Below are 13,425 nucleotides of genomic sequence, written 5' to 3' on the forward strand. Positions count from 1 at the left end.
CCACCCATCCCATTTGATGGCCTGTCTAAGACACATACCTGTACTCCTGAGGTTGTCAATTTAATACAATATTATTTAATACAGTATTAGGTAATGCTCCGAAGGGATCCAGCCATATGTGAATCTCAGTCTGACAAATGGATCTCCAAATGCTATCCCATTGGAATCCCTTGATTGCCCTTCTTACTTCTCTGTAGACCAGCTCATTATTAACAGTGCAAGTGTGATCCCTTCTCAACTTCATTTTCCAACTTTCCTCAGTTCCTGTATTTCAGCCACACTGCTTTTCTACTTAGCTTCTATCTATACTACAATTAATTCCAATTGCATCAATGTAATAAAATTAAAACATATCTTCTTGCTCAATATAATCATGTTGAAAGGCATTTCTTTAATCATTCAAATGTTCTCCTTGATTTTCTTTCACCTCTCTATCTAAAGGCATTATCATGATCTGTCTTTTCCCGAACTCCTCTTTAATCAGCATTTTGAATCAGGCAGCAAGATTTTATCAGTGTGATCCTACAGGCCACTACTTCAGCTGAGCAAACAGACCTGTTTGAACAGTCCCCTTCAAAAAATGCTTATCCTAAACCTCTTAAAGTCCTCCTGCTAATATCTTAAGAACCATGCATTTTTTCATTATTTTCACAAGAGCTAAGAATAACTCGTTCAAGTTTACCTCAGCTCTTGTTTTTTTTTTAAGCATCTTTACTCCTCTGCTTGGTGGAAGCATCTTCAACCTGTTACACCACATTCATTCAACATTACCATTATTGCTGAGACAAAGAACAATCAGTGGAGTCCAAGCCAACATATCAGGATGTTTTCACCTCAGATTTATGTCCCATATGCTGGCAAGTTACAGTTCAAGATCTATTCTCATAAATGTGCTCTATTTTTATTAAAGGTTCACAGTATTAGAGGTCTTAGATTCTTAGCTAAATCTCTCATCTGACTCTCATTTTTTCTCCTCTTTCAGATCTTCTGACTCCTTGGGTTGGTCATCTAACCCTTTTTTGCAGCCCTTTCCATGTCAGCCCTTACTCTTCTGGATTTAATTTCCTTGTTAGCTCCACCATCCATTTTCCTTATGCAGTCAGTTTCCTATATTGCTTCTCTATATTTTCCTCCTCTGTGTTGTGCTCACCCATGTTTCTAATGTCAGTGACTGGCTCTACCTGCTAAGTCCATACTGTCACCATGAAGACAGGAAGTACATGGGTTTCCTGAATCACCCTGCACAAGCTGAGATTTTTCTCCTTGACTTTGTTTGGTGCACACCTGCTTTTTCACCCCTCTTCCATCACACCTGTGAATTGTCCTCACTCTCCTTCAGCAGTACATTACCTGAAACCTCCTCCATTATTTCCAAAGCGTGAGGGTGTATGTAGGAATACTTTCCTCCTGCTTTTCCACATTCAGTTTCAGTGCCATTCCTCAATGCACTAATCTCCTCAATGACTACTGAACTCATATCTGCTTATTCCCACTGTTCACAAAGTAAAAGCAACACTTCTTCCTTTTTTCTTGCCTTTGTGTCTGGCTGGATTTTTTGCTTTAATAAAATCCAAAGCAAAAAACCAAAACCAAACCATAAACAAACAAGCCCAAGATTTTCTGCCAAGGTCATCTTCCTTCCCTCCCAGAGAAGGGCATCACTTGTGGTCTCTGGGAGGCAGCATTCCCCTCAGTCCAAGTACATTAAAAATATATATAAAGCAGCACTGTAGCTAAAATTCAGATTTCTTTCCTGAAATTGATTCCTATAGGCATGAATAATGTAAATATTACAGCTAAGCCTGAGACATAAGAGTCAAACAACCTGCTACTGAATCTACTACTCCTTTCAGAACAACAAACATGTTTAAAAATTATTACAGTGTTTTCCTTTTCTTAGAACAGATCTGGCCTAGCAGACTGTCCTTTAGTTTGAGTGCAGTGTTTGAACAGGGCAGGGAACAGATAAAAACAATAAAACATGGGATTGCTCAACTGAAAATTTTAATGTGTCCACATACTTCTCTATAATTCAGGTTGATTTATCCAGATTGTCATCGGGTAGTTGTATTAAACTGTGCATAAAACTCTTCTGTTGGAATATTTGAATACTCTTCCTCTTTAAGATAAATGTTCCTAGAAATAAATAAAAATTTTAAAAGCCATTAGTAAATGTTTTCTTGCTATTATACAGAAGTAGCCTGAGAAAACTAAAAACGATGTAATGCACTCATAAATGTTCATAAATTCTTAGAAATGGAATTTAATATAACTAGAACTTCTACAAAATATATCCACATCTCAATACAGCAAACTTAGGCTTTTTCTTCCTGAAATATCCCTCCAAAAATCTCAGCAGTAAAAAAACCTGAATTAACACAATTCCAAACTTTTTTTTTTCATAGTAAAAAGGCATCACGTATTGGAAATTCATTTGCAAAAGGTACATATGAACCTGGGACTGGCTAAGTTGGCCAGAGCACGGTGCTAATAATGCCAAGGTCATGGGTTCAATCCCTGTATGGGCCATTCATTTAAGAGCTGGACTTGATGACCCTTCTAGGTCCCTTCCAACTCTGACTATTCTGTGCTTTTGTATTCATTCCCCCCAAAAAACAAACAAGCAACCAACCAAAAAACAACCAACCAAAGGAACTGGAAAAATAGAACACCACATCATTACATTTGTTTTTCTTTTCCTGCACATATTATCTTCCTCCTTTCCCATAAGAGCAGACATAAGATTTGCCCATCAAGACATCCAGTGGTTAGTTAAAGAATCATCTATTTCTGTCATACACATAATGGAAATGTTGTTTGTGTTGCTCACTTAACCCTGAGCTATCAGAAACTGGCAGCTCTACTGGCAGTTCATCCTTTTTTTTGTTTCAGAAAACAAAGATAAATTAAAGAACATGAACTGGTTTTCACCTGATAATATAATTTTCTGCATAGCTAATTATATTTATTCTCTATTTTGCCATCTATATAAACAGTCTGTTGTCGGTGAATTCCAGAAGAATTCCAGATCCTAATTCATTCATCTCTGTCTGTAACACTCAAAACCTACTCTTTGAAGATTGATTTACTAATACTGGAAAACACAGTTCAGATGAATTGTTCATTCTTTTAAAAGCATGAACTTGTAATGAGTGTATTAAAAAAGTTACAAACAGAAAATGTAAAAAAGCTCTTTAAAAGCCAAGCTATTGGGTTTTTTTTAATTTGAACAACACTGGCTTGGTACTTGGATGCTGTTGTACACCACAATGACACAAAGACTCCGACTTCAGAAGGCTGAAATTGACTCCTTTATTCTTGGGATGTCTCCCTTTTTATACCATTCTACACAGACTAATTTGATTGGTGACAAGAAGACAAACCTCTTCAATCACATTGGTCAGACCAGAGGGACATCAAGTAGTCCCTCCTAGGGAAAGAAACGTAAACAATTTGCCATTACAAAAACATGTCTCTTGTTTACAGAAAATTCCCTGGGAAAAGAATTTCAGAAAACCAAAACATCTCAGGCACAAACCAGGGCTAGAGTACTTACTTTGCTTTTTGCTCCTGAGAGAGCTCTGCATTCCTGACATCCAAATCTTGGCGTTGTACCCGACCCTGGCGCTGCTGGTGCCGCTCCCAGAGCAGCTGGACTCTCGCAGCCTGCAGGCGCTGCCTGTCCCATTCAGCATCCCTTCGGCGTTCCTGCTCCCTTGCTCTCTGCAGGAGTGGGAAAAACCCTTCATTTTCTCTTTCAAAGAGGGAACTGGATACATGAAGTCTCATGGTTAAGTCCATACAAAGAAACCTGCTTGTCTTTATTGAACGCTAGGGGTAGCATTTGAAATGGGGAGAAGGGAGCAAGGATTTCTAAACCAGGCAGAAGCAAAATATGGCAAATGAAAGAGCTATTCTTTTCTCTCTGTAAAAACCCAGAGCACCAAGACAGATTATTATTATTATTATTATTATTATTATTATTATTATTACTATTATTATTATTATGCTTGTTAGCAAGAGTTGAAACTCCTTGAGGCAAGAAGTGTATAGACATCAGTATGGTTTTTATTATGGCTAATTTGGTATAATAGGGGAGCCTTGAGCACCACATGAGTACACTGAAACTGTTTTTTCCCTCTGCCTTACTTCTTGTCTGACACCCCATTGAACAGAATCAAAAAATCAGGCCTGGAAAAACTTACTTTTCTTGGTTGTACTCATTTTCAGCCAGCTTAATGACTTGAATGGGTTCATTTCAGTGTAACAGGAGAGGCAGGAAAATGACAATTCTACCTTCAGCTTTAATAACAGTACTAGGTTAGATATAGAATACCCTATGGTATTGTAAGGACTAAAAGATAAAGTAAAACACTATTCCCTAGCTGTCATAAATGCAGCCTCTGCACTGAGGGAGGCAAGTCACTTCCTCCCTCACAATATCTAGGCCTGGACACTCTTGACTTCATAGGAGACTAGATGTCTTCATTTTGACTGCCTGCTTCAGTAACTATTACTATTGAAATCCTATTTTACAGCATGGCTCATAGTTGTGTGGGATGGTAGAAACGAAAGTCCATCACATTCTTACATTCATGACCTTTTAGGCCTCTGAAATATGCATAAGCAAGGTCACTAGACCTGCTCTATTTGCCCTGCTTGGGTATCCTGGAGCATGACAATACTGCTTTGGCCTGCCCTGCTTCCACCTTCATCTCCCAGATCTGCTTCCCCTATGGAGCAGCCCAGTTCTTGCTTGCAGCTTGGGCACTTTCAAGTCCTGAAGTGCACCATGAAGCCTGGGTCTCAGGCTGGGCAGGACTTTGCTGCTCAGCTGGACCATCATGGGCCATTCCCTAAGCTCCCCTTGGTCCTGGGCTCTTCAGCAACCTTCCTCCCAGTCTAGCTCCATGACATCTCCCAGGTGCTCCAGAGGTACCTTCAGAGGTACTATGTTCAGTTAGACTCGCTGAAGTTTGGGTAAAATACAGATCAATGGAAAATACAGTTTCATATTGGCATGTCCAGGGCAAACAGTGTTTTTTTTTCTTCTACAAACGTTAGTAGTCTATAGTATTAAAACAACCAAGAAAACAGAAAATGCTTAAACATGCATGTGAGCTTTAAATACCTCTTTCTCCAGAGCTTGTTCCTTCTGAAATTGACGAATTGCCATCAGCTGCTCCTGATTCATTCCCTTCCATCTATCCACCAGGACAGGATGTTTACTGCAGGGACCGATTGCTTGCTCAGGGTTTTCAGAGAGAAAGTCTCCTCGAAGGAGGCAGGTAATTTCATCCATGTCATCTTTTATTTTTTGAGCCTTTTCCAATTCATTTTTATGATCTAGTTCAGCAGCCTAAATGCAGTGGAAAGAGAGAAGTGACATTTTTTCCAAGAGAAATATGAACTAAGGGATGAAAAAATGTTAATATGTCATAACAGATATCTTTCCAACCTGCATACAGTTGTCAAAAGCATCACATACAAATACTGTCATCATTGTCTTATTGGCCAAGATCAAAAGCCTAATATCAGACACTTATTTAATGTTGTCATATCACATACAGCAAGTAAACTGGGGAAAATAACTTTGTTTTATAAGAAAACACAGAATTGAATGATTCTACATTTATCCCCGTGTAAATAACTAATATATATTTGGCAGATAGACACAATATGGAAGAAATTTACAATAAAAATGTACAATCTTCAATTGCTAGCCTTGGTTGATAAATTACATACTGAATCTAGGTGAAGAGTGTGGGTAAGCCCTCAGAACAGACAGACAGATGTTCAATTAAAGTCAGAAGATGCAGCTTTGATTCTGTTTGCTGATACAAAATGCAAACTTGAATCTTATTATGTGAATGTATCAGAAATACTGGAATTGGAGATCACAGTATACATTTTCTATGGAAATCACTGTTTCTAATGTTCACCACAAGGCACAGTCTCCTATTCAAAGGAAATTTTCCCCTTACAATACACCAGAAACTAAATACAATGATCATACTGAACAAAATTACCTTTCAAAGAAGAATTAGACTATGTAAACTAATTTGAAGTAGAATGATAATGCTATGCATCCTTCATTTCTAATACTGTCTCATTCTTCTGTAACACATAAACTAAACTATCTGGAACAATGCCTGGTTCCAGCTTCCACTGGAAGAGGATATGGAACCTCCTGCTTGCTGGGGCACACAGAGCACAGGCTGCCAGACCTGTCTCTCTTTACAAATCCATCTCAACTGCAACAGATCAGTGGGTAATTCTGTCTCCACTTTGACCAAAATGTGCTGTTAAAAAAAAAAATCACTGCCCTGAGAATATTCATTTATGTAGACCAACTTGTACCTTCCTTGCTGATCAGCAGTTCACTGTTTGACACATGCACAATGGCAAAGTAGATAAGGACAAATGAAAATTGAAGGGTTTTCCACTAAGAAAGTCAGAGAAAGTAAAGTCTTCTGTTAAGGTAAAGTGGAACAGAAGCAGGCAGAGTAACTAGAAGATATAATTAACTGAGAATTACTTGACTACAGACACGTGTGAGAACTTGTTCCTCTCTGCACATGTTAAGGAAAAGAACTGTAACTGAGCAAGCAGGGTGATGTATGCCACCAGAAGAGACTGCCAAAGTGGAATTATCTCTACATTTGTAGTTATAGAGTTTGAGTCTGGATAACAGTGGTTGTCCCAAACATCAGCCCAGGAGACTGCCAGAGAGTGACTTCTGTTTGCTCCAAGCAAACATGCAAAGCCACCTGTCAGTGATGGGGCAGAAGAAACAAGCAGCATATCCTAGATTAATAAAATTCCTTGGCTGAAAACAGCCTTGTGGTTTCCATTAAAATAACACAAGTATTTGATATGCAAAGAAAGTAATAAAAGATAAACTGATTTTTTAAAATCATACATTAGCTAAGCCACAATTCAACTCAGATGACACTGAAAACCTCTTATTTAGAAATGTCTAGACCCAACAGGAACATCAACTATAGAGCAAAAAAATAAATGCCTACTTTTACACAAATGGAAAACCTCAAGCAAATCAAGTTTCATGTGACAAACATCAACTTCAGATCCAGGAATCATTGTCATCATCATAACATGGAATAATACAGCAGGAATTGAAGGCCACTTTTCCATCTCTGATGTTAGTGAGTATGACTTACTAGAAGGTTGAAGAAATTTTTTAAACTCAAAATGTATTTCTCTGAATTGGTTTTTTTCCTCAAGAAGAGTCAAAAAGTACCTGATGCTAGGCAAGATGCCACTGGCCTCTTGCCTACCTGGGCACAAAAATCAAACAAACCAACTTAATTTACCTGGATTCTATTGAAAGTTTTAGTAGCTTCACAGACAACACGCCTGCTTTCCTCTTCTTTTCTTTGTTCCTCCATAATCTTTCGGTCAAGTTCAATCCTAAACTTGTCATAAATATCATCTAAATTAGATTCAAATGAAATTTAGTCAATATTCACGGACATGATGGGCCACATGAGTTAACCAGGGGAAGAGGAAGAAGGGAGCTACATATACAGTAGACTAAATAACTATTTCCAAATCCTACCATCAAAGCTGTCTACTTTTAGATTTCAGGTGACTCATGAATCAGTTTAATACGCGACCTATCTTGTCTAAACAGTTAGTGCTAAAATGAAAGAAGTGTGTTAAATACTGTAGAAAATAATGTTCCATGACAAGCTGGGAGAGAAAAATCAGTATTTTTTGTGCCCTGGGACAGTATGGATTGGACAGTTTCTCATGATGAAGTAATCATGCCAACTGGAGGCATAAACCAGAAATGAAACTTGGGTGATATTACAATCACATGTTATGAAATAGAGATTTCCTAAGATAAACAGTGAATACATTAGATTTTATAAATTAAAAAACTGCTCTAGTATTTCTATAAGTTAAATATACAATAGAGTATGCCATATTTTCATCAGATACATCACAACTTCAGAAGAAGAAGATTAAAACTACATTATCTTTTTCATTACCTGCCAATTTTTGGTCAGCTAATGCATTTTTCCGGTCTTTCTGTTGCTGAAGAGACCACTCCCTTATCTGCTCCTTTTGAAACTTCATCCTCTGATCACAGTTTAAGTCTTCACCCATAAACTTCTGCATGCTGGATATTGTACATCGAGGATCATCGTCTGAAACTCGAGCAGGTCTGTCTTTCTTTAGGGCGTGTGGATCATTCAGGTCAAATTCACGTCTTGTTTCTGGCCTCTGACAGTTCTTATGAAATTCACTGAGAGCCTTATTTATGTCTTTGATTTCATTTTTCTGTCGTTCTTCTAGCAGACACATGAGCTTGTCATTTTTTTTCATGTCATGAGCTAGATAAAAATGAACACAATGAAACCACAACTCTTAGAGGTGCACGAGTCATTGGAGTGCACACACAAGGCAAAAGTAAAATTTTCAAGATGAATAAACAGAATATAAGTCTTCAAGCTGTTATGCCTTAGAAGAGGATTTGATCCATAAGTGCCAGCCCAGCAAACACTCTAATGTTAACATTTACTTAAGAAAAATTTTCAGCTTTTTAGGTATAAATTATTTTATTAATGTTACAATGAAATATATGCAAGTGAAACAAATACAAAAATAAGTACTAGAACTATGAGGTTTCATTTGGTGAAAATCTGCAGGAACACAAAAAATGTAGAATAATCCAGTTGTTTCCATTTACTCTTCATTTACAGCTACAGCTGAAATACATTGTTGCTTGTCAGAAAGCAAACCAAAATTAGGCTGCAACTGAAAGGAATATAGGTAGCTCTTCCATAGTTCCAATGATTTTTCTAACCATAGCAATAAAATCATTGGCTGGCATTAAGTTTCGAACAGCTTAAGAGCTCCTGCCCATTTAATTGAAACAAAATAAATTACAGCCTTTTTAAGAAAAAACAAACCAGCCATTTTAGTTATTTAAAATAATTTGCCAGAAAAGATAATTTCCTCTTTTTCCAGGCTCCACATTGCTGCTGGTAGATTCCCAAGAGTCAGACCCTGAGAGGGGTATTTTCCAGCCAGGAAAATCACAGGCAGCTGTAGTAGAAGCACAGCATGGAAGTTGGCAGCTCCATTTTAGCTCCTCTTGAGGCACATGGAGAGCTCAGGCTGTGGGGACCTTCTGATAGCAAAGAAATATGCCAAGCACAGAAGACCACAAAGGGTTTGATGTCAGGGCACAGCATGAAGTATTTGTGTGGCTGTAAGTTCTGACTCAGCAATGGCTGCTCTTATCACCTTACTGTACATGATTCATGCTTCCAGAAATAATAATCTAGAGAGGATCATGCAGAATCTATATATTCTGTGGAAGAATGGCTAGACAGATGATGAGCTCACTCTACAAGAAAGCAACTAAAATAAAGCTATTCATCAATACCTTTTAAAAGAAAATACTAAAAAATTCTGGGTTCTTAGGCAATGTATCCCAGTTTAATCATGTCAATATAAATCTTAAGATAGCAAGGAGAACACATAATGTGCCAAGGTAGATGTATGAACATAAATAGGACATCAATTGGATGACTGAATTTAGAGAATATATTAAGGGATAAAAGAAAGCAGGAAAGGCTTTAAAACATTTAACTATTCACAGAAATATCACAGTATCTACGAATATACCAAATCTTTCATGTCGTGCTTTTTCAGCTGCTTCTTGAATTTTCCTCTCCTTGACCTGAGCATCCAATGCATCTTTATCAACCTATTAAAACAAACAAAAAAAAAGCAGCTCTTTAGGAGATACTGTGTTTGAACAATTAAAACAGGTATTGTGAAGCTACATTGACTCGCAGTTGTACAAAATAGATATAACCCCCTCTAGCAACAGAATATATACACATTGATAATGTAGGTTAAAAAAAAATCCAGAAATATTCTTGTTGTTTTGTTTTAGTAATGATAGCTATGCTCTCACACCTGATCAGATGAAAACACCACATTTACAAGATAAACAGAGCTGTAAATATTTTCAGCTGCATTACACAGGATATGTTTTCCCCATTACAGCTGGCAATTTTATTTTATTGTTCTGCTTTCATTTATAAAGCAGGTAAGTATTTTAAGAGTAAAGATGACAGGAAGTTGTAATAGTTCATATTTGAAAAAAAAATACAGAAGGCTCACTATAAGAATGGAATGGAAACATTTCCAGTCTTATCAGAGAGATTCACATGGTTGCCAAAATGCACTACAGGGTACAAGATCTGTGATGAGCTGACAGATATGGGACATCCACATCCATGACAAGTGGACCTGAGAAAAGGATAATTAATATAAGCCACATCATCATAAGGGAGCAGACACCTCCATTTTAGGCAAAACAATGTGGCCCCGCTTTTGTTGGCAGATGGTGGCAAATTAATAGGCGGAAACATGGATTTAACTTCTTTTCTTCTCTCTTTTTTTTTTTTTTTTTTTGTTTTTTTTTTGTTTTGTTTTGTTTTGTTTTGTTTTGTTTTTACTGTCAAGTCACTTCATGTCTTTAAAAATTTTGTCAAAAATACAATGATAAATCTTCAAGAATCTGGTAAACAATTTTAATAGTCTTTGTCTAAAACCTCTTCAGATGAAGACAGAAACAGATCATGGCTGAAAATACACACGGGTAGTGCTGTAAAGGACAACTGACAACAGCAATCAGGCAAAGAGGTAAGTTTGTAAGCAAAGGTGAAACCATCAAGAATTCCATCCTCCAAAAACAAGTGTTGTGGACACTAAATACGAACTCTTTCAGAGGTCTCAATGGGAAAGCCAAGTGAACAATACAGCTACAGGAAATACTGTTAAGAGAAATTCAATACCAGTTCTTAGTTGTCTGGCAATAATAGAGGTAGGTCAGTGTATCGGCTTGTGTTACACTGTTGGCTCTGTCCTCTTCAAAACGCTTTCACTCCACACAAAAACACCCCTAAAACAGACATTCCCAGTCACATAAAACTACAGGTTTCCCTTTTAAGTGTTTAAATAAGAAATTTGAGGCAGCTAATTCCTAAACTAGTTCTATTTATGTATGAAGTTTACATGTAAATTGAAAGTAATTTTTCTTTTGGATTGCTCACCTGAACTCTTTAGAAAAATCAGTGATTTACTGAGGATAAACTCTTCAATCTGTAAGTGAAGGGGGCATTATCTTACATTTCCATTACTCAGATGATAAAACAGATACAGGAGTCAAAGTAATAATAAAAGTAGTAATAATCAAGGGGAAAAAAATGTAAAATCTGTGTTCCCATTCTGCTTTCCAGTATATTACCTCCATGTTTTTTAAATATTCAAACCCTGCTTTAGGATTTCTGGTTTCTAAGTCAAATATTGTCTTGATTTTTAAATTTTCTCAGTGACTGCCACTCAGGTAAACTGGTCAGAGAAGAGAAGCAAAGAATCTTAAAACCACACAGAAATACTGATATTGAATATCTTTGTATGGATTTCCTGGCTCTTTATGGTTCAGACCTGGCCTAACTTCAAAGCATAAGAACAGTCCCCTCTGTTAGCATCATTTTTCAGGTACATTGAATGATGCTCAATCAAAACAAACTGTTAATCAGAATTCTCCAGATGAGCTGCCCTTCATTTTAAATGTTTCTCTTATGTAAACAGATCTATCAAAACCTGCCTGAGTCAGTTCTACAAAACTAAGGCAATTCTATAAAAGTATTTGGGTAAATCCATCAGATGGTGTACTCTAGCATGACTCAATAAAACACACCAGGATATGTTAGTTGTCAGCTATTTCATTAACTGAGAACATACAGTTTGCACTTCATTTTTAAGGCTCTAGAAAAGCCAGTTTATAGAGAAAGTACGTGTTCCTGATGAAGACATTTCAAGTATCTTAACCCATCCCACAACTGCTAAAAAATGTTATTAACTCCTTCCACTTATGTCTATTATTGGGTACTTAAGTATATTGTTGGTGTGTGTCGGGATGCTGTACCAGGTGGACACACCTATCATCTTCATTAAGTGGGAACTGCTAATTGCTCCACAGCTACAACAACTCTTACATGAGTGACAAGAATAAATTCAAGGCCCTGCCAGAGAGAAGGTGAAGTTATCTTTCCATGGAGACATGTTTATGTACCTAAGAAAAAGGGGATCCAATTGACATCTGTTGCAATTCCACCAGCTCAATGAAATCACCTCACAGCACTCTTCCCTCCATGCACACTCACAAAATCATAATGTGGGCCTTTGGACATATCACAGGGAGAGTCATTGTGTTCATACTATTGTCTCCAAATTCAAATAGGTATAGAACACATTATGCCCTGACTGCATAGTAAACTCTGGAGAAAATCCACCAGCCTGAAGGTTGCTCACATTTACACATCCACGCCAAGAAAAATCAGACACAACAATTAATTACGTATGCACAAATAAGGATGGATCTGCCCTATTTTGTCCGATGCAAAATGTGGACTAATTGCAGGACACTTACAGCAGTGAATCTCTCACAGCATCAGTTCTAGCGAGGTCCAAGCAGGCGAGGGCAGTATCACGGAGCAGAGAGGTAAAAAAACAACTACTTGTTGTTTTTTTACAAGCCACATTGCATGAACTAACTCGGGAAGCTTTTGGCTTCTCTCCAAGTGCTCCTACACAGAGATACAACACAGAGCTGGATCTCTCTGTGCTGTTGGGGGCAATGACACCTTTTGCCCTTGAATCCAGAGCAGTGGGGCACAGGTACACGGCCATAAAGTAAAACAAAACAAGTTTTGCCTCAACAAGAGGGAGAACCTCTTTCCATCGAGGGTGGAAGAGCACTGAACAGCTGGCCAGGGAGGTCACTGAGTCTTTTCCCCCTGAAGATACTCCAAACCCACCGGGACATGTTCCTGTGTCACCTGCTCTGGGTGACCCTGCCTTGGCAGAGGGAGGTGGAGTGGATGATCTTCAGAGGTCCCTTCCAACCCTAAATATAATGCGATTTCTTTCATGAGTAACTTTAAACGCGACTCTAAAAGTTGCATCTGGGCCCTCCCTTCCTTCTTTCCTGCTCCCCCTCAGGCACACACACCTTTGGAGGGGTCACTGCGGGGCCTGGCCCTGCCTCACACTGGGGGTCACCCCCGCGGTAATCCGTTCTCCTCAGAATTCCCTGGGGACACGGTGGGAGAACGGCGCCTTCCTTCCCTCCCTTCCTCACCCCTATGGTGCGGATCCGCGGGTTGAAGATGCGCTCCCGCCTCAGCAGCTCCCGGCGGCGGCGGCGCTCCAGGGCGGCGGCCTCCTCCAGCTCCCGCTGCGGGCCCAGCCCCGGCATGGCCGGGAGGGAACAGAGCGGGGCTGCTGCACTGAGAGCGGCCACCGGGAGAGGCGGCCTCCAGCCGGGACACACCGCGGCACGTCGCGATGGGAACGGGGGCGGTGGCCAGAAGG

The 13,425-nt window shown here is 38.8% G+C and overlaps 1 protein-coding gene across 1 annotated transcript; it reads right to left on the bottom strand.

Moving 5' to 3' along the window:
• Positions 1-1,814: 1,814 nt before the first annotated feature.
• On the bottom strand, positions 1,815-13,309 carry RIBC2 (RIB43A domain with coiled-coils 2; the record flags this gene model as incomplete). The annotated part of the gene is made up of 7 exons (XM_083860288.1): positions 1,815-2,136; positions 3,557-3,723; positions 5,132-5,359; positions 7,335-7,453; positions 8,016-8,360; positions 9,661-9,742; positions 13,193-13,309. The coding sequence occupies 7 exons, from the start codon at positions 13,307-13,309 to the stop codon at positions 2,055-2,057; spliced, it is 1,140 nt and encodes a 379-aa protein (XP_083716414.1). The 3' UTR covers positions 1,815-2,054.
• Positions 13,310-13,425: the final 116 nt, after the last annotated feature.

This window comes from Zosterops lateralis, assembly GCF_965231275.1.
Source record: "Zosterops lateralis genome assembly, chromosome: 4".
NCBI lineage: Eukaryota > Metazoa > Chordata > Aves > Passeriformes > Zosteropidae > Zosterops > Zosterops lateralis.